A 22,314-nucleotide genomic window follows, 5' to 3' on the forward strand; every position below is an offset into this window, starting at 1 on the left:
GATTTCGCAACAACCACTGATCCAGTTTTATGAAACTTTGTACAGTCCTAAGAGCTGAGCCCAAAATCAATGTTATATCTTAGACATTGCTATGATTTATGTTGAATATTGCCAATAGTTTTTCAGGAAATGTATTTCAGACAGGTAGCACGGTAAGTCGAGCACATCATTTGCCACACAGTTCAGAGGTTGAGACTTTTGCAACCTGTTTCAACCTGCTGTTGAACCTTATTAATGCAAAATACATTAGGGCAGGGGTCACCAACCTTTTTTAAACTGATCTACTTAAAGGGTACTTATTAATGCAAAGGTTATCAGTTTGATATAGGAAATAACCATTTTGCTCTCACAACAATTAGCCATCTTAAATATCACATACAACACTTTGTCTAAATCTTTTCCAGTGTTTACATCTTCAAATAATGACATCTGCAGCAATCTTAGAAAATCACAATGTCCCATCGCTGGTGAGCTGTTTTTAGAACAGGCCCGCAGGCTACTCATGCGGTCCTAGGGGGCTACCTGGTGCTCACGGGCACCACGTTGGTGAGGACAGCATTAAGTGCATGTGTGTGGATCGGATTTCCCGGTGTGTATTATGTTGCTAATTTAACGATAACCTGAAATGTATACAGCAGGGAGAAAAATTCTACAGATGCAGTAGCTAGCATCTTCCACAAGAGGGAGCATATTTCCCACAATGTGCCATGACGTTTCGCTCTTTCTTTGCTTCATGTGACTGGTGCCAAATTGTAAATGGTTTCCTAGATTTGTAAGCCTTTCCCCTATTTCCCTAATACGTGTTAAATTAAAATTCCTATTGCGTTCTGCATTCAACGGTTCCACATTAGTCTTCCCTCTTTTTCTTTGGAGGCGTGAAACGGGTGCTTTTTTGTTGCTCTGAATGCGTCATCCAAACATCACACAAGAAACCATTTCGACGCGATCGAACCGGGCAAAGCACCGATTGCGTCACCATAGTCACATGAACACCATCAAGCGTTACGCAAGTATACCAGAGTGTGACAACACGTTTTTGACACAACTTTTTGACGGCGTTGTCGTAATATTTTGACAAAGGGAGGGGAGTTCTAACAATAACGTTTACAAAATAGTTGCTACAAAGCATTTTGCGTGAAATTCCACAAACTAAATGGCAGTTAGTAGTCTTTGAAAAGCTTTGTCGAGCACGTGGCAAAACTCCCGTTAGCATGTAGCTAAAATACTTTTACTCCTAATACTTGTTTATTTTATTAATTTTCTTTTCTCGAATATCCGTGTTAATTTCTAGAAGCTATGCTCGTTAGCATACCTTGTAGAGCACGTGCCTGAACTCTCTTTAGCATGTAGATAAAGATAATACTTGTGTAACTCGGTGCTCGTTTTACATTTGTGCTCACATATTTAATTTGTGTACGTTTTTCCAGCGTCATAAATCCCGTTCAGTCCGTGAGCCACTCCGTGTTTTTATCGGCTCCCTGTGGCGTCGGTGTATGTGGGCGGTTACTCGCGCTGCGTGATTCACAAACCTTATTTGTTCCTACTACTTTGAGCGCCATCTTGTTCGGAACTTCTACCCACTAGTTTCCACTCAAGGGGGTGTCCGCTTTCCCCGCTACTGCCCTCCTTAGCGCGGGGATATCGCTCTCTTTCTCTCTCTCTCTCGCTTGCCTCTATCCTTCAACAGGCATCTCTCGCGTTCGCTTACGTCGACCCCCCGCATTTTTTTCGTTTGGTTTTGGACTGGGAATCTTTCCAAGCGGACAGAAATGAGCATCGAAACGCTTCTGGAAGCTGCCAAGTTTTTGGAATTGCAAGCCCAGCAGCAGCAGAGAGCACGTGGTAAGATGTTGTCTTTTTTTTTACTATCATTTATTATTTCTTTCAGGTTTAACTTCGCCCACCACGTGAGCTACACCTTAAAGTTTGTTTTGACGAGTCACTTTCTTGGCAATCACCGCTGATGCATGAATGCCAAATGACACTAGAGTGCACTTTGTCTTATTTTATTTTTATGCATGCGTAGGATATGTGCGTGTATGTATGAATATGTGGACGTGTTGGATTTTTCTAACTGCTGAGAATGGGCGGTGTCAATGTTTTAATACCCCGACGTCGCGTGGCTCACATGACGTTTTGCTTCCGCCCCTCGGTAGTTACTGCGCCGCCCGTCACTAGCGGCGTGGTTGGCGGGCTTTAAAAGCAGCCTGCGCGCCACAGGCTGCAGCCTTTGCTTGTTTGTATTTAGTGGAAATAAAAATAGTCTCCCGAGAGCGCCGTCTGTAGATGACGTGTAGCATCCGGACACGCCCCTTTCACCACGTGCGCGCCGGGCAACCCCTCCCAAAGATTGTTTGAGCTCAAGATGAGTCGCTCCCGCACGTAGGCACGATGACACACTCACACACACACACGCACACACACACTAGTCGATATTTTCAGTTGTAATGAGTTAAATACTGTGTATTTCTCTCTCTCTCTATTTTTTTAAATGATGATCCACTAATAAGGTTTCTTTGTTTTGTTGCCTATTTATCACCTTATCCTAGTGTTTTTCAACCTTTATTGCACCAAGGTACATGTTTTATAAGATTTCATGACATACCACTGAACAAAAATATCCAAAGTATATGCAGTGTTACCTTTTTCAAGTAGTAGTTTACAAATTTATAACTCAATTTAACCACATCTGTTTCTGAGAAAATAGACCAACTGACATTTACATGCAGGTAATAACCCTTTTAAAACGTGAATATTGTCAATATTTGGGTTTTAAAGGGTCATGTGTAAACACACAAAACCGCGAATATGCTCTTATTCGGGTATGTAAAAACCCGAATAAGACCACTGTGTTATCCATTTTCTAACTCAAATATTTGTCCACATAAACACATTCAGAATACCAGTACCTCGATTAAACGAGGCAGTGTTTTGCATTCTGCGCATGCTCTATTCGCAAGGAATCTTCGTCTTTAGAGTACTTGAACGGCTTGTGATGAACAACATTAGATTTTTTTCTGCAACACTTTCACATTATTTTCTGCTTCTACGGCAAAAATGGCACAGTGCGTATCTATACACAAATAAGTTCATGCTTCTGGCATCATGCAACCCACCAGAAATAATCAAGCAGAGGTAAACAAACACGACGTAGCAGCAAAAGAACCACATTTTCAAAGCAAGGAAGAAGCCGCCTACTTTGTTTAATGTGAGTGACATGAATGTATTGTCTTTTATTGACTGTACAAAGTTAAAAGCTGAAATGACATCTATTTGCGTAATGACATCGTGCTTTCGATCGGGTTTCCCAACTGAGTACAATGGCCATGCATACGCATATACGGGAGTAACTCTGTCCACTCGGCCACGTGAACGGTTTATACCAAATGTTTCAGAAACCGTAATTTTGACCTTAAGCCAAATATTGGCTGCATGTAAACCTACTCCTTCTACGTCGCTGGCTTATATGAACAAAGATACAATATTTGTAGTAAATCATCATCACCTGATGGTTTCTCACAGAACATTATGTTTTTAATGTAATTGTAGCATTAGCCCTATGTGAATTATTCCAGTCAAGCCCAGTCATTCCCAAACAAGTATGCTGAGAGAGATCATGAGTTGTCTCCTGGAAAATTATTTAATTTCACTATATTGTTCCAAAAATGTATTTACTACAAAGTACAAATTGTGTCTTTGCTCATCTATGTATGCCAGCAAGGTACAGTGACACGAAGAACAATTAAAAGGTTTTCCACTAAATGGTAGAAAGTACAACAAACTGGTGTAGCCACCTGTTCACACAATTCAATAAAATAGTAGCTTTGTGTACAGCTAACCAATCTCAGATTTCACGTTAAGTGTTGTGTAAAACTGAGAACATTTAGATGAGATCATCATTATATGTGTCGCTCATACTTTTTTTACGCCACATCATCAAAGAGCAAGCCCTTTTCAACATTTTAAGTTGGTCAATAATTTTTAATAAATAAATTAACACATTTAATAATAATAATAATGATGATAATAAAGAAATAACAGACCCCTGTGGGGCCTGATCAATTGTTTTGATATGTAAAAAAAAAAAAAAAAAAAGCGTACATTTGACTTTGGTCTTACACCAGTGATATATTCTTTTTGTGACATATTTTTATTTTGGTGGCGTTGGTGTAGTACTGTGAGTCAAATATGTGCCTTGGTTGAATACATGTTGGGAAACCTTGGTATTGCCCGTTGGAGTTGTTTACCGTCTTCAGAAGAGCCTTGGAGTGAGCTCTCGGCTTCTTCCACGTGGCTCCGCCCACACATTGCTCAATTTAGTTGGAAGTCCTCCTCCTCCTCCTCCTCTTCCTCCTGCTGCTACTGCTGCTCTTAGCCGCTGTGCAGCAGGTCACTGCATGTAGGCAACTAGGCCAGTTTTGCTACAGTGTGTGCTGCAGTTATGTAATGGCCCTTGTTTTGGAAGGCCTTCATAACGCTTTCACTCTTAGTTTGTACCCTGTACAAACATCTGTCATAAGACTTTCTACTGCACAGCACTCCAAACATTGTACTTCTCACCTTAACTAAGTGCATTTTTACTTTCACTGTATTCATATTTAGCTTTACAGATGTAAAAGTGTGACTAGATGTGGAGGTCTGAATATGGCTCTTTAGTCACCACGTTCCATGAACATCACCAATGTCATAGCAACAAGACAGACCTTTTTCATCAAGATCTATACGTCACCTTGACTTGCATATGATTGGATCGCACAACATTTAATATTCAAAGTTCAAACTTTGCATGCAGAAACGCTGCCACACAAAAGTGTTTGGGTTGAAGTGTTCTGCTTAGCATGGTGGCCTTAAATACATGACAAGCTGCTCAGTGGTGCATGCTAGTGACCACAAATATCAATTCAGTCATCTATTTTTTTAATTGTCAAAATGACTTGACTGTCCGTCGTTATTAATCACGTGAGCTTAACTCATTAATTCACCTGCAGCTGCAGTATGGACGTTCATTTTCACATAAGTGCTTTGCTTTGTCAAAATAAGGCGATTACGGCCAGTGTTATTATGTGTAAGAATGGTTGGTAATAATTGTGGATTTCAGTAGAGTGGAGCATTGGTTAGCACGTCTGCTATACGGTCAGGGGTTCGGATCTCAACTTTTCAAAACAAATTGTTTTTAATTATACGGACCAAAAATGCCAAAATGAATAAATAAAAGCGGGAAAAAAACTGATCTAAAATATAATTCCAAAAGTCAATACAAAAAATAAATAAAATAAAAAGAAATCAGCCGTTGCAAACTATATATTTATCTTTGGATTTATTTCCACATTTATTTTTCTATTTATTTTTTTAATCTCATTTTTTATTTTTCTATTTATTATTTACTTTTTATATCTGGTGCTTGTATTTCCATTTCAGTGTTTCCCACACCATTGGGAATTAATATTGGGTGGGCCACCCAAGTAAACTGGCCACCACCCAAGAAGTTTTTAAGAAAATTTATTAAAAATATATTTTAAAAAATCAATAAAACATGTCGCGACTAGATATACCGCAATGTAATGTTAGTTCGCCGTCACTTTGTGGTTCGTGAGGCTATAGGAAACGTAGTAACAGGACCGAGACGTCCCCCGTACGCCCACCGCCCGCTGGTATCCACCCACCCAAGTAGATTTACAATCTGTGGGAAACACTGCATTTATATTAATTTTTTATATTTAATTTTTGAATTGTATATTTTTTTATATCAGTTTTTTATTTTATTTTGACGTTTTTGGTCCTCCATAAATAAAGTCTTCTGTGACTGCTCATTGACCACTTTAGGATGTACTAAAATCTTGCCCAAAGTCAGCTGGGATAGGCTCCAGCTCACCTATGACCCTAATGAGGTCAAACAGTACAGAACTGATTGTTGGAACACTTATTGAGGTGTTAAATCAAATGTTGTAACGTAAGTAATGGGAAGTCTTGTGTTGGGTTTTGTCCGCAGAGGATGAACTGAAAGAGACGCTGCTGCGTCTGGACCTGCTGACGGAGCAAAGACTCACCGATGTGAACAAGTACAACTGCAGAGGCCACATCAGCAATGTTTTTAAAGCGGACGAGCTTATCAGTGAGCGCCCCCCGGCCTCCATACCGCCCTCGCTGCCTCCCCCCTCCTTGCCCATCGCAGTCATCCCCATCCCGGTTGTCAAACCCAACCCGGCGGGCTCACCTTCTCTCCCTGTGGCCTTGCTCTCCCACCCCGCTGCTCCCCCTGTAGCCTCCCCCAAACGGGAGCCTCCTTCTCCTCAGGAACAAGGTGTCGTGGCCCCGCCGCGTTCTCCCCAACCCAAACCAGACGACCCGAACCACAAACTGCCCTCACAGAACCATCAAAATCATCCAACGCAGCTCCTCGCTCACACCAACAGCACTAACGCACAGCAGCAGCAGCAGCAGCAGCAGCAGCACACGCACCAACAGCTCCTTCAGCGCTACCCGGGTTCCATCGTCTCGCCCCCGCATCAGCCTTCAGTGCCCCCCCAGCCCTTACAACCAGCCCTCTTGGTGAACGGCCCCAGCAGTCGGGCGAGTCCTCCCGATGATGGACGCCTGCTTGACCAAAAGAAACGACCTGGGGGGTAAGACGATCAAACGGCTTGAAAATGATGTTCTTCATGCCTCCGTGTGGTCAAACTTATTATGCACACGTCCAAATGGGAGACAGACTTTGTATTGAGACAGGAAATACAGTCTCACGTTCTAGTTCTTAGACGTTTGAATTTTGAATTATTCCCTATAGTTAATAATGTAAATAAAAATAAACCTTTCCAAACTTGGCACCATTAGAAAAGCATTATTAACTCATTCACTTCCATTAACGGCCAAAGACGTAAAAAAAATCATTTTAACTATTTCTATTAGTTTAATTTTTTTTCCCACTTTTGTTAACAAGAGTATGAAAACCTAGATTGTTTTTATTGTATTAGAACAGATATCAAATATGTGGTTAATCGTGAGTTAACTAGTAAAGTCATACGATTAACAATTGTAATCGCCTGACGCCCCTAATTTTTAATAATCTTTTCCTTATATAAAAAAGATTATTAAAAATTAAAAAATATTTATATAAAAAAAGAAAAGATTATCAAAAATGAAGGGCATCAGGCAATTCAAATTTGTAATCGTAATTAATCGCATGACTTCCCCAGTTAACTCACGATTAATCACACATTTTATATCTGTTCTAAATGTACAAAAAAAATCTAGGTTTTCATACTCTTGTTAACAAAAATGGAAAAATATGTTTAACTAATAAGAAATAGTTCAAATGAATTTTTGACGTCAATAGCTGTCAATGGCAGTGAATGAGTCTACTGTTCAGGTAACATTTAAGGTTATACAACACTTAATTCAATAACCGCACAATTGGGTTAATTTGCAATTGTGTTGTTGTGTCACTTCTCAGCATTCTTGTCACACAAACGGGAAAATTATTTAACCATTGTGAAACAACCACGCTTAAAAAAAAAAAAATACCGGTATAATAAAACAAATGGATGATGATTGTTTCTTATTGCGACTACACTCACTTTGGGTAATGGAAAGTATATCTCTTAACAAGCGGAGGCTGTTGAGGCTGCTCCTTCATTTGGAATATGTGTCAAGACAAAAAAGTTACACAAACGCCCAGAGTTAATCCTTTTAGTGCGTTGTGCTCAGGTCTCACGAGGTCTGCATTTGTTCAACCTATCAAGTTTTTCGACTTTTGCCCTGAAAACATTTATCATATTACAGGTAGTAGACCTCATTGCCATTAGTTTTTTTTCTTCTTTTTTTTTTTTGCATTGTATCATTATAAATACAGCCTTAATACAGTTTCATGTTTGAATGTAAAAATCTGATTGTGTTCTGGTCTCCGCTCTACAGGGCAGGTACAAGAGAAGTGCATAACAAGCTGGAGAAAAACAGGTGGGTTCAAGAGCCTCCTCAAAAAAAAGCATTCTTTGATTTATTACTATTGTTGTAGAATGTCAACACTCCCAAAAAAGTGTGCCGTTTCAAGCGCGTGTGTTGCGTGTCCATCAGACGAGCCCACTTGAAGGAATGCTTCGAGACGCTGAAAAAGAACATCCCCAACATCGACGAAAAGAAGACGTCCAATCTAAGCGTGCTGAGAAGTGCTCTGAGATACATCCAGGTAGGAAGGAGGTCAATCCTGTTGTGATTGCTTTTGAAACGTCTAATGGCTGTCAGTTGCATCACCCCGGGACGTTTACTGATCTAGAAGGCATCACACAAAGGCACCTGTGTCATCTTTCCTGTTTAGATTTACAGTCTCCGCTCAAAGGTTTAGCATCTAGTGTGCATGATGGCCACATGATGACACACCCTAACTAACCCTATCATATTTTCACCGCTATTCTTTGCACAGCACAGATTCATAAAGAGCAAGTTTACAGGTCAGAGACTAACAAAAAAAAAAAAGAAGATCCAAAACATCTGGCAATGTCTCTTAGAGAGCGAGGGATTGACACGCGCCTGTTCAGATCGCATGCAACTTCATGCGCCACACAAGTCATTTCAAGTAACTGGTTCAAAGATGACCTCTGACTTCAGATGACCACAAGTGATAATGCATCACTTTTATCACTGACCTTATAACTGGGTCACATACTTTGTCATTAGTTGAAAAGCTGTAATGTGCACACCGCATTTTTAAAATGTTTGTGAACGTGGCATTTTTTTTGGGGGGGGGGGTGTCTGTGGTGACGCCATTCAAAATAGACTGAAAGCACTGTAGCTACGAATTTGTATATATTTTTTAAGCTGTCATGTTTATTACCAATTTGCAATTACAATCTAGTGAGGCCAAATACAAGAGGTGTATCAGGAATTCTGTTTTTAAATCTATTCGACTGGCTTTATATTCTTCAAACGACAGTTTAGAGTTTTTTTTGGGGGGGGGGGGGGGTCTTGAGTGACACTAATCAGGTATGCGTCATGGCAGCGCTAATAGATAAAAAAAAAAAATGTATGTAATCAGATATCTACAGATTGAATCTGGCATCTTCAAACTACAACAAAAGTGTAAATAATCAAATATTTGAAATCAGAGGTATGTAGATCAAGAAATAAGCATTTAAATGATTGGAGCAGCCCAAGCCGACTAAACGTTATGCAACGTTTGATGCTTGTGCTATATATGTATTATTATTGTGTTGTACATGCCGGTTGTGTTCTGGGAATGTAAACTCTGTCACATTGGACATGTGTCCCTTGAATTGTAAATTGACAGTTCAAAAAATTGGATGCAAACATGAAGGTTGACTTGGACTCTTAGAGCTGTAAATCCAGCCTCAATGAAACAATGTGCAAGCGATGTGTGCCATGTTTATGGCTTCTAATGAAATGTGATAGACAGGCTGGTGTCAAAGTTCACACACAGCTAGACTTTTTCCAACTTTCAGACTGTATCATCGCATGGGTCTTTTTTTTTTTAACACCTCCATTTCCTATCTTTAGTTTTTGCGAAACACGTATGTTCTTCTCCTGTTTCTCCCGCATTTTCTCTCACAATAACAACAACACAATCCAGCTGACTGTGAGGGCCTCTGGGAAAAAAATCATCTTCCACTTCTTGGAAGGCGAAACGGCTGGTACGCTCGATGCCGAGTAGCTGCAGTCGGACTGTCAATAATACAGATGGGAAAGTAGGGCAGGGTGGGTGCACAGCTTTTTTTTTTTACCCATTCCCCCCTCCCACTGATGGAGGGTGACCCGGCCCGCCTCCTCTTATCAACAAGGGAGCGCCAACCTTTCAAAACAAAATGGTGAGGGGGGGATCACAGGTCATTTATATAAATTAGTAATATTGTTTTACCAAATGTGTGTGAGTGACTGCCGTTACCGTCCTACAATAACATGTTGACCAAGCGGATGTGGCGTAATTGCACACGGACTGTTGCGGAATTTTCCTAGCCCATGGTCACTTCCCAAAAGGGAGCTCAGGTGAGGTTTGTCTAAGAGGCTTAAAAGTTGAGCATGTGTGCTGTTGCCTGTTCACCAGAGAGCGGAAGCATTTTTGTTGTTTTTAAGATCTTCATGGCAAATCAATCCGGTACTTGACATGCTTTTTTTTTTTTTTGGGAGTCAATTAGTGCAGTCGTTTGCCAACAAGAACTAGCGTGAAGTTACCTGCATTCTACAGTATCCTCAGCTCGTCCGTGAGAAAACAATTTTCAGACCAAGATGTTTACATTTATGCCAAAAATGTGTTTTTTTAAACCTACTAGTGGCCATTCAATCTTAACTTGGTCTTTCATGAATGTAACAATGGCTGCTCTAGTAGTAAGAAAACATATAGGCGCTCCCGTAGAGGCTGAAAACTAATCCCTAATGCAGTACTAGTCCTCCCACATGCTCCGCCCCTCCCTCGCGGGCCCTTCTGAGCTTTTAAGGCCACATGAGCAGCGAGCACATGGCTAGCTGCAGCCGCGTGACGTCACCCGCCTGTGCTGCGCCTCCGCCCCGCCGCGCTGCAGCAGGCGCGTACTCGCAGGTTGAGCTGCCAGCTGTGGGCAGGCGCTGCAGGGCAGGAAACGCGGCGCTCGCTTTGCACTCTTGTTAAAAAAAATAAAATAAAAAATAAAAAAATTCCAGCAAGACACAAGGAGCTGTAGGAAGTGTCACAGATGTACACTTAATATTCAGTTTGAGGCCCGATTTTTCCTTTTTTTTTGTTGGTTTGATCTTTATGCTAATATACTGTAGCTATTAATTTTTAATAAGCGCTTGTCCTCATTAGTAGTGATGTTCGATGCCATTTTTTTAATGCTTGATATCAGTATGAGTACTCACTGATACTGAGTATTTGATAAGATATATTAAATTTAATTTCACACAAGGACCAAAAATTGTGAACAAACGCTTCTTTCTGACACAGACGATGATTTGCAGATGTGTCAAACTGCTGCAGTGTAGCGCCAAGTACTGCCAAGGACAGGGGTGCTCAAGTTCGGTCCCCGAGAGCCCCCATCCAGCCTGTTTTCCATGTTTCTCTCCACTAACACACCTGATTCATGATCACGATCGTTATCGGGTTTCTGCAAAGCTTGCTGATGAGCTGATCATTTGATTCAGCTGTGCTGCAGGAGGGAAACATGGAAAACAGGCTGGATAGGGGTTCTCGAGGACCGAAGTTGAGCACCCCTGCCCAAGGAGGATTTGGGCTAGGTTCACAATGCAGGTTTTAATGCTCCATTCAGATTTTTTAAAATCCAATTTTTTTGTTTTGTAATCGTCCACATTACATATTAATTGTGACCTCAATGTACGATGTAGTGTTTGCAGAAGTAAATAAATATAGGAAATAAATAGCCGGGGCTTATTTTTTTTATCATCTCATATCTATAGAGTGGTGATGCAGCAGGACGTAGAAATACATTTTAGGGAAATGAGGTGAAGCTTTTCGATCTCATTTCATGGGGAGACGTCTACTTAAGATGACTTGCATCATTGCAACGTGTAATAAATGAAGACTATGTGGCTGAATGACTATCATTACAAATTTCCACTTTATTTTTCATGTGGGAGTCAATTCAAGTCGACTATAAAGTCAACACTTACTTAAAGTAATTTCAGTTTCACGGTCGATTGTCAGTAGTCTCTCGAGTACTTTCCCGTCCGCGCGGAGCACATATTGGACTTTTGGTGACGTATAGGTCGGATACATGCGACCTGTGTCTTAAAGCTGCTCTTTGTAACAATTAGGCCCAAAAATATCTTTATCTTTTTAAAATATCCTTTTTATTTGACCATTTATGACTGAAACACCATCTAATCAGTAGATTAACACCTTAGCTGTTTACAATGGGTACTCCTGCAAGCCTCTGGCCAATAGTTTTTTTCAGACTGGATTCAGGTTTGAATTTCCCACCCTCTGCGGATGTGACGTCATGTGCACATTGTGTACGTAAAGAAAGGTGTGTGTGCAGTTAAATTTTTCGTCAACAGGTGGCAATAGCGATTCGAATTGAATTTTCTGTGTCTAGCAGCTTTAAGTATCAGTGGCTTGTATTGGCAGCCAACATGACTACCTGGAAACCTTAAAATAACATAATCGGCCCTTATACAGATCCCTGGTATCGGTTCTCGCCTATCTCTACTCATTAGGACTAACTTTAGTAGAGTGATGCAATCAGGACTAGTTGCGGGTCAATATCACTTGAATTGACTTCAAACGTAGGTTTTTGGGGCAGAAGTAGCCACACTGTGGAGAAGAGTGTTTAAGAATTCCGTCTTGCCATCTCACTCCACACATGTGTAACAATGTTATCTCAGTTTAGTTTTAATTTGCCTCTATAATAGTACCCCCCCCCCCCCATAAATGCTGAACTAATTTATTTTTGCCCGCATTTTTTACATCACAATAAGATGGCATTTGAACAGGGGTGTGTAGACTTTTTCTATGCACTGTGGAAGAACAAGAATGTGATTTTCTTTTTTTCCACACACAAAGCTTTACTTGTGAGCTGTCAGGCACCACGTGAAGTGGTCGGTTCCAGCTGGAAGGCCCGACGAGATGAGGCTTTACGCTCAGCACTCAGTCACAAGACCGACCTCCAGCCTGGCGGGGAGATCCGGCTTTAGCGGCGTGTTCGCAACGTGGCCTCACGCGCTGCTGGCCCTTTAAGACGACGCAGTACACACAGTACAGCTTGTCCTCAACTGTTGCTCGAGTGAGTCTGGAAGTAGAGTGCCCGCCCCTCCCCCCTCTGCGGGGCCATGTGCGCTGCTCCCCCCCCCCCCCCACAAACACACACTCATTCCTTGTGACAGCCAGCTTGACCAGTGTTTACCTTACACACGCCCACACACTCAATGCAGCCGATTCCTGCATTGATCTAGATTACCACGCAAACGCGTTGAGGGTTGGGCCTTATCTCTCAGGAATTGTGTGTGTGTGTGTTGATGTCAGTCGTGTGTAAGGAAACAAAAGGTGCTTGGAACCCGATGTCCTAGCAACACGGCGACACGATTAGCGAGCGGGACGCCATGTGGGAGCCATCTGCCTCCAAGCAGCTTCTCAAGTTGCGTGCGTTTCTATGGGGACGGCCGCATTTGTTGATGTCTCCGCCACGTGCACACACACACACACACACACACACACAGAGCAGTTCAGTGGGTCTGTGTGTTTGTGGAGCACCTCGCCCATTCCCTCGCTCGCTCTCCTTGACTCATGAGGCACGCACACAGGCGAGTCCTCGTGTCATTTGAAGGCCTCGGTGACTCGTTCAACGCCGTGAATGGTCCCGGTTGCCGAGGAAACCTTCGAGCGGTTTCCTTGGCAACCGGCAATGACGAGGGATGCTGTCATTGTGCGCTGGTTGGAAAGGAGGGCTTCTCACATCACATCAGGTCCTCATGTTGCACTTGTCCTCATTAGTGTCGTGCGTAAACTGGAGACGATGTGGGCCGGAGGCGGGCTACACCGCGGCACCAGCACGAAACCGTCACAGGCATGACCACAACATACAAACTTGTCACACAAGGGCAGGACATTCCGAGCTGAGGTTCAAACCGCAAATTTCAGAAATGACTACAAATTGTAGTCCTAAAACTTCTTTCGGCTGCGGGGGCTTGTTGAAAGCAATTTTGTTAGCTGTTAATCAAATTAAGTCAAATTTATTTATATAGTCCTTAATCACAAAAGAGTCTCAAACTGCAATATTAACAACAACGCCTGATATTAACCACAAGAGGGCAAGGAAAAACTAAAATATAAAAATAAAAAGTATAAGAAACCTTGAGGAAATCCCTTTTCCAGGATGGAAAATGGATGCCGAGTGGGCAACAATTTATGGTGTTAAACAATATGAACTGACATAGTGCGAGAGTCAATTTAATGAGTTGAAGCGCTGCAAGAAGACACCGTCAGAGAAGTGGGTCCGGGTGCTCGATGCAGAAATCTCCATGGCAACAAGTCCAAGTTGGTGGCCTGCTTCAGATCTTGTCCCGCTCAATTCGTGCAGAATCCACACAGCAGTAAAAACTTATAAAGAAATAATGTTAAATCCATTACATTTAAAGGGGAAGTCAACCTTTGTGGAATATGATTTGTGCAGCCATTTTAGGGGGCGGCCATTTTGCCACGTGCTGTCGACTGAAGATGACATCCCAGTAGCTCAGGGCTCAGTCAACGACCAATCACAGCTCATCTGTTTTCTGAAGCTGCGCTGTGATTGGTTGTTACCTGAGCAACTGTGATGCCATTTTCACGTGACAGCAAGTGGCAAAATGGCCGCCGATATTGATAAAAACTGCTGGATTTTGCTGCTTAACTCATATTCCACTAATGCAATATTAACCAGAATACCGGTTTTAGACTAGTAGGGCTGCATAGAACATATTATTGGCAAGATTTTTTTTTTTTTTGGGGGGGGGGGTCATTTTTGACATTAATAGTTCATAGTTCCACTTTTTCCACTTGCATGTTCTGATCATATGTATCAAAAAAGTATTCCTTTTATAAAATGTGATGCTTGGTTTTGACTAGTATTGATTGAACAATATGGTTGTTATTGTTAGTATGACTGTAGTTTGTTGTGTTGTGAACGTAAGAGTGTTTGATATTCCAAAACATAGATTAAAGTGAAAGAAAAAGATTTGCATGATGTCATCATCCATGACGGTGGCTGGACCTCAGCATTGCTATGTGTCCTTGTCTTTTGTTACAGTTCAATTCTTAATTGCGATTTGATCGGCATTGTAAGTTTGTGGTTGGGCTGCATTTTGTCTCCCGCGGGGCGGTCGGCGCCACTAATCCCGGATGAAGATAAGGGACAGGTGCCCGCCTTTTTCTGATGCCACTAGTGGTGTGTAGCGCTTGACAAAACGTGCCCTTTAAACACACAAACACGCGGTGACCGGCACACGCGCTTTGGGCTGACGTGCGCATGCAGCCGTGGCGAGTGAACACAAGCAGGAAGTCCACCCCATCAGGAAATGCTTTTATGATCCTGACTCACGGGCTTGCTGGAACTCGACTTCACACTGCGCGCTCCCATTGGCCGCACGCGGATGTACATTTGCAGAAATAACTCAACAATGGACGTGCGCTCGTGTTTTGTGTTGGGCTCTTTTCTTAGCAGGTTTTGAACTTTGATTTGGGAAGTGTGTTTGGTTGCGTGTCAGCTGACCTGCCGCCCAGGGGGAAACTGGGTCACGCAGTAATTGCCTGGAAGCGCCGCCCACTTTCCAGCCTTTTCCACGCCTCCTCTAGCCTGCGTGCTTTTGTTCCACAACCAGAACTCTGCTTCATAACATTAACAAATTCCATTTGCAAAGGTTTCCCAACCAACTATTATACCACTATTGTTTTAATGGCTTAGTTCACTCGTAAGTAGTACACACGTTTGGCAGGAGTCCACACCCGCAGTTACAATGAAACCAGGAAGTTGTCTGCTTACTTACAAACAAATAGCGACAGTCTTTTGATTTCACTTAGCAGTTGGAGGATTTGTGCTGGGCTGCAGTGTGACAAATGACTTTTTGGTTACATTTTTCAACGTGGAGAAAACAAATTCCATTTTTACAGCAGCTGCAGTAGCACACAAGGGTACAGTAAAAAAAAATTAAATTAAAAAAATCCAGTCCACCAATGTATATACAGTTGATCTAAAAAGTCTACACACCCCTGCTCAATCAGATTTTTGTGATACTAAAACTTAAAAAAACAAACACTTAATGTGACATATAGACTGTGCAACTCGAGTGAAAAAAAATATTTTAGAGAGGTGAAGTAAAAGTTAACAACTCAAAATGTTTTCGCACGGGCATTATTATAGTTTTGACATTTTCATTTGTTAGTTTTTTTTAAATTTCATTTTGAGTTTTGTTTTTTAATTGAGTTAATTTTAATTAGTTTTCAGTCCAGTTCTGTTAGTTTTTATCAGTTATTTAAGAAATACTTACTGTTTTACTTTGTAATTTAGTTAATTTTAATTAGTTTTCAGTCCAGTTCTGTTAGTTTTCATCAGTTATTTAAGAAATACTGTTTTAGTTTTGTTTTAGTTGGTTTCAGTAATAATTTCTGTAAAAACAGAAAGGGAAAAAAAAAAGTGTATTATTTGTGTGCAAAATACTGCTAAACACCATGGTAATGAAAAAGTAACTCATTTCTTACCAAGCATTGCATTTCGGCTAGTGTTGTTCCGATACCATTTTTTGGCCCCCGATACCGAATCCCAGTTTAACATTATCGGCACCTAGTTTGTTTGTTTTTTTGTTTGTTCCACGGGTCCTCATGAGTTTGTTTGGCGGCAGACGCTGAAGCGCAAAGAGAAGGAGTACGAGCACGACATGGAGCGTTTGGCCCGCGAGAAGATCGCCACGCAGCAGCACCTGGAGGAGCTGAAGAACGAGCTGAGCCAGTGGATGGACGTGGTGGAGATCGAGCGCGTGGTGCGGCAGACCACGCAACCTGAGGAGGACCAGGCCTCCACGTCCACCGCCTCAGGTGAGCAAAACTGTCATGTAGGGCTGGACGATGATGGTTAAAATAATCAACGCGGTTATTTGGATTGAATTCAAATCACGATTAATGAAATGATTATTCATTGATTTTAAAACTTAAATATATTTTTTCCAACTACTAAAACTATGATCATAGCCTTACATCCATTCATCCCTTCATGTTGAACACTTTATTCTTGAACATTATTATTTTTGTCAAGTATAACATAACCGTATAAATATCTGAAATTCAACCCTTTTGCATTTTCATACTTCACTGAAAACAAAAGTTAACATAAAAATACTGTATACTAAAACAGTCATTTAAAACATACTGGGTGTTCCTGCGCATTTTGGCCATTTAGGGGCAGTGTGGTGCCGTCCAGCCACGGTGTACACGTTTACAAAGAGAACAGAAAAAGCTGCGATTTAATTCTATTAAAATAACAAATTTTTCACAATTTGGGAAGAATTTGCGCCTTTCAATAGTGTTATCTTACCTGTGCGTATTTGTTTCCACAACATTTGTGTGTGAATATTTGTTATTTGAAGGACTATTACTCCTGAAGTTGATGCTAACTTCCTGTTAGCATTTGAATAGGATTTTCCATTTACTAGCATTAGCGCTAGCCTCGCTATGTGTTAAAAATGAAGCATTTTTGTATTTAAATACACACTATAATGTAATTCTCCTTATCCTGTGTTTAGTTTTACAGTTAACTCCAACTGGAGTGACATTAAACAGCTTAAAGGATGCTTCGGGAGGGCAGAATCACACTGATTCGCTACGAGCTAGCTACAAGCTACATGGTGCATTCAGGGTCTTTTCACAACGTAGGGAACTTGTAAACCTGCACATTACACTACGTTTTTAATTGAGAGAAGCCAAAATCGAAATGGCGGTAAAATTTTGGTTAATGGTCCAGCCGTACGTTTCATGCTTAATTGCAGTGGTCATGTGACATTTGCGTGCACTTGCAGAAGGCGAAGAGGTGATGGACGAGGACGACGATGATGAAGAAGTCACGGCGCGACCTCCGAGCGAGTCGCCCGCCGCCCCTCAGGCCCACAAAAGTGATTACCTCCACCAGACGCCCCTCGCCGCCCACACCTTGACTATGACCGCCCCCACCCCTTCCTTCATCGGCCATCACGTGTCGGCGCTGCAGCTGCCGGTCAAACCTCCCGCCCCCGGTGTGGCCCCAAGCGCTTTACACCCCACCGTCATTGCCCACGCGTCGGCGGCGGCGCACCCGTCTGTCATCCAAGCGGTCAATCACGTCATCCAGGCGGGGGGGGCGAAACATATCACCCAGCTGGCGCAAGGGCAGCCGCCCATTGGCCACATCACCGTGCACCCGGTGGCCCACCTGAGCCCGCACCTCCCTGCCCTGTACCCGCAACCCGTAGCCGTCACGCAGCCTGCCTTGATCAGTCACATCGCGCACACGCTGGGCCACATCAACGGCGCCGCCGGCCAAACGCCCGCCGGCACCACCATCGTGGGCAAGCAGACCGTGGTGGCCCACCACCCGCAGCTGGTGGGCCAGACTGTCCTCAACCCCGTCACCATGGTGACCATGCCCTCCTTTCCCATCAGTACTCTGAAGCTCGCCTGACTGTGAGCGCACACCGACTGCTTCAAGTCAGTGACAGGAAGGGCCCGCTGGGGCTGGGGCAGACCAATGGCGGGCTCGACACTTGACCCGCCATAAGCAGCACGTTGAGAATGGGAGTCAACAGAAACCCCGCCCCCTCCCACCCGTACACTCGTGCTCTTCTGCCACATTCAAAGTGTGGACTGGACTCCTTTCTGGCGCACAGCTGCAGGCCTCAGGGACTTTGCGTGTGGCAACACCGCCCCCTGCTGGCCCTTAAGGTTAGCTACCTTATCTACCGTACTTTCTGCACTGTATACATTGTTGCAGTTTTGGTTCATTGTTAAAAAGTCAGGTGTTTACACTTGTTTCCCTACTTTTGAGCCGTCACATATTTTACTTTGTACAAAGAACATTCACAGCACACCACCAAATTAGAATGTCACCAAAACTGAATAAACAAGGTAATTACTATATGTACTTTTCTCATCTAGTGGAAGAGCATTTAATTTAAGTAATAAAGCGAGGCATTTGGAATGTAAATACGGCATTTGTTTAAAGAAGAAAAAAAGAGTTTTGGAAAAGCCGTCATGTTACTAGCACTGTGAACCTCAACAAGAATCCAAGTTGTGTTTAACATGGCACTTAACGCGACGCTCTCTAAGTTGTGATTTGTGACAGATCAACCCCCCCATTTTATAAATGAAAAAGATGTGCATTATGTTAACTATGTGTATGTAAACTTTTTGTTGTTGTTGCTATTACTTGTAACTTCTGTGTACATTTTTGTTTTATTGGGACCATATACTTAACTTTAGGGAGGTTACGAAACATTTGGCCATTGTTCCAAATTTTCTCTATGTGCTTAAATCTGTTGGGTTTTGTTCCCATTCCAACAGTGATTGGAAATGCAAAAGTAAACCCTTATGGCCTGGACACACGGGAGGCGACAAATGACAGCGAAATTCGTACCTCGTCGCCTCGCAAGTCTCAACACACGGGACGCGATAAATAACAACATACGTCACTCTGTTTATAACAGATTTGATTGTCTTAAAATTTGAGGAAATCTAAACGTTTTCATCGTAATGTCAACAGAAGTTTCACTACAGTACGTCATTTCAGTATGAAGATCCATCCCTGCCATATTATTATTATTATTAACTGTTACAAAAACGCTAGAGAGAACTTACCGGACAAATGAACCCTGTACCAACAAGCTCTCATGTGCCGGCCTTTTTGCTGACGTCATGGAAATGATTGCGTGAAGTGTCGTACAAAATGATCTCATCCATTTTGCTAGATAGCCCACCGTGTAGCATGTCCTGCGTTCATTGGCTCATCAATGAAACCTTCGCTGATTGGTTGAAGCCCCGGCCACAGCGGCAAAAGTTGAACACGTTTCAACTTTCCAGTATCGCGTCGCGGGACGTGCACGCGCGCGATTTTTCACACGCATGTCGCGTGTCGCCGAGGGGGAGGGGCTTCCATCGGAAATGAATTGAGAGTGAGCGACGTCTCCTCCCGTGTGCAGAGCCCATTAGACTGTGTGCTAATAAGCAAGCAGCAAATTAGGTTTGAAATCTGTTGGAGCCCAACACAAAATGTCTCAAAGTGGTCAGCGATGGCAACACTGGAAGACATAAATGGTATTACACGTGTTTTCCCTATGGCGAAAGTTGTACTTTGTAAATAGCCTGTCAACGCTGGGCTGAATTAGATTTCACTATTATGAAAGAGCTGGGAAGATTATATGGAAATAACTATATCAAACATGACTTAATAAAATGTTTTTGTTTGCAAATGTCTGCCTTAATTTTTTGTGACGAAAAAAATATATCCTAAAATGTTTTGCCACATGAACACAGGTCACAGTTGATTTGGTTATTTGCTAACCTCGTACTAGCAAGTAGTATATAATATATATATTAAAAATGCCTTGTAGTCTTTTGTCAGATTCTGTCACAAGAAAATATGCATAGAGGGACACATGAAATTAATATGTATTTTTATTAGCATTGAACTGCTTTCTTGCATATTTTCCCCAGCCGTCCTTATTTGCATTTATACATTATAGCATAAATATACTTGAAGCATAAAATAAAAATGTGACTACAACAATATAAAGACACAAAAGTAAAGGCTGCCAGAGATGGAAAAAAACAACAACAGGAAGTTGTGATTAATAACAAATGAGGTTTGTAAATTACAATGTTTAGAAATGTTACAAATAAAATGTGAAGCTTTGTTAAACAGCCCAGAAAAATGACGTTATTAGTATTTATTTGTCATAATGCGAGCTCACAAAGTGGTAACCAAAAATTCCAAAGTCCATCATAATTTTGCAATTCTGTATTATACATTGCTTCAATGCCCATAAATAACATTGATTTTTCACAACACATGCGATTAAATGAAACTGTCAAGTGTGTCAACTTAGTTGTTACAGTAACATTTGTGACAATGGTTTTCATTAGCCTATGAACTTTTGATTTGCAACAAGAGGCCATTCAAAAGCATGATTTTTATTTTATCCAGTGGAATAAAAAAAAGCATATCAGGCAGTATGAACGCATTGTTTTTCTGATATGTAACATATATCAACATATCTGATATGCAACAGATGCATCTCAATTAATTACAGTATTGCATAAAAATAAATTGAAGTAGTTGCAGAGGTGTAGCCAGAAATGTTTCTGGGGTGGCTGAGGTGATAAAGCGCCTCACTGAGGGGTTGCCGGTTACTGCCCAACATACTTATAAAACAAGCCAGATCAAATTTAAATAAAAAATATTTGAATTGCCACTGTTATTTATTGAGAAGCACCTCTAAGTGTTGCTACTAACAACACGGTGGCACTTTCAATTTCAAATCAATTTTGTCGAAACAATAATTCTTCACTCATTCAACTCATACAAAGCAGATTAAACAACACCACTGTTGCTAAATAATTTTCAGGAGATAATCTGTAGAAAAAAAATTTTTTTTGGTGTTGTATAAAATAAATGACAGATGTTGACCTATAATAATAAAAAAAAAAGACAAATAAACCTGCACCAAGAAAAAAAAAAGAACCTTAAAAAAATGTTGGAAGCATCATTTCATTTTTTTTTTTTTTCATTCCTATTTACAGAGCGGAGCGTTTTTTACCTCATCCTGCCGAGTGCATGATGGGCACTGATGAGGTTGATGAGGTCGTTGGGATGGGACGGGAGGTGAAAGTTCAAGCGGGCAACCCGGCGTGTCAGTAGGCGTCCTTCTTGCTGTGCATTTGGTCCTGAATCCGATGTAGCATCTCCTGCATGCGCCGCAGCTGACGGGACACATCACAACGCGTAATTACACACTGCTGGCCACCAAAAGACAAATTCAATCGATAGCAAACTGCATCGTAGATCACGTGACCTCGATGGCCGCCACAATTATCCTAATGTAGCTTGCGGGGGGCCAGCACCTTAAATCCTGATCGCTAAATAGAGTGTTTTCATCAATACAAAAAGGAACAACAAAATAGAAATTATAGTCTCTTTATTATTTGCTGAAATAAATAGGACCATGTGGGATAAAAGTGAGGCAGAGTTTTAGCATATACACCAATCATCTCTAATCAACAGCGTTAACTATACAATAGCGCCCTAGCAGGTTAACGAGTACGATGGGAGCTAGCTAGGGAGCTAGCTAGCACCTGGGGCTAAAGCCAAACTTTGGCAGGGTTTTTACTTTGGATTTGCCACCTCTGCTTTTAGCACAAATTAAGTGTTGTTGGTCAATCACATTGAATGGTAAAACATTTATAATGTCATTATTATGATTAAAAACTACTAAGGAGGTTACATTGTTGACAAACTAACGGTACTTTTTTTTATGTTTAATGCTAATGCTAACAAGACTGAGTTAGCCTGTGACTGAGCTATTTATGCTAATGCTAACAAGACTGAATTAGCCTGTGACTGAGCCATTTATGCTCATGCTGACAAGACTGAATTAGTCTGTGACTGAGCTATTTATGCTAACAAGACTGACTGAGCTATTTATGCTCATGCTAACAAGACTGAATAAGCCTGTGACTGAGCTATTTATGCTAATGCTAACAAGACTGAATTAGCTTGTGAATGATGGGATGAGTGGAAACTAGCATGGTGTGAGTTTGAATGCCACAACATTATTTTATGTGCAGCTAGCAAAACATCAGCGGTGACAAATAAGAGGTGGAGAGAT

At 41.7% G+C, this 22,314-nt stretch overlaps 2 protein-coding genes across 6 annotated transcripts in view; one reads left to right on the top strand and one right to left on the bottom strand.

Annotated features, from left to right (window-relative positions):
* Nucleotides 1-868: 868 nt before the first annotated feature.
* Nucleotides 869-19,899, top strand: mnta (MAX network transcriptional repressor a). The gene is made up of 6 exons (XM_077565258.1): nt 869-1,842; nt 5,990-6,623; nt 7,912-7,953; nt 8,071-8,182; nt 16,309-16,501; nt 17,479-19,899. Exons 1-6 carry the CDS (start codon nt 1,770-1,772, stop codon nt 18,114-18,116), a joined length of 1,692 nt encoding a protein of 563 aa, XP_077421384.1. The 5' UTR covers nt 869-1,769; the 3' UTR covers nt 18,117-19,899.
* Nucleotides 19,900-20,086: 187 nt separating this feature from the next.
* septin4b (septin 4b) overlaps nt 20,087-22,314 on the bottom strand; it is a 30,610-nt gene continuing 28,382 nt past the window's right edge. For all 5 annotated transcript variants that reach the window (XM_077565264.1, XM_077565263.1, XM_077565260.1 and 2 more), the window contains one exon: nt 20,087-21,409. In XM_077565264.1, the coding sequence (XP_077421390.1) occupies nt 21,341-21,409 (69 nt within the window). In that variant the 3' untranslated portion in view covers nt 20,087-21,340. The remainder of the gene's footprint in view (nt 21,410-22,314) is intronic.

The sequence above is a fragment of the Vanacampus margaritifer genome, chromosome 5 (genome assembly GCF_051991255.1).
Source record: "Vanacampus margaritifer isolate UIUO_Vmar chromosome 5, RoL_Vmar_1.0, whole genome shotgun sequence".
NCBI classification, from domain to species: Eukaryota; Metazoa; Chordata; class Actinopteri; order Syngnathiformes; family Syngnathidae; genus Vanacampus; species Vanacampus margaritifer.

Coding starts and splice junctions, on each gene's coding strand:
- mnta (XM_077565258.1), top strand. CDS start 1,770: ATGAGCATCGAAACGCTTCTGGAAGCTGCCAAGTTTTTGGAATTGCAA. Junction 8,183..16,308: donor GTGCTCTGAGATACATCCAG/GTAGGAAGGAGG, acceptor GTTTGGCGGCAG/ACGCTGAAGCGCAAAGAGAA. Junction 16,502..17,478: donor CTCCACGTCCACCGCCTCAG/GTGAGCAAAACT, acceptor GTGCACTTGCAG/AAGGCGAAGAGGTGATGGAC.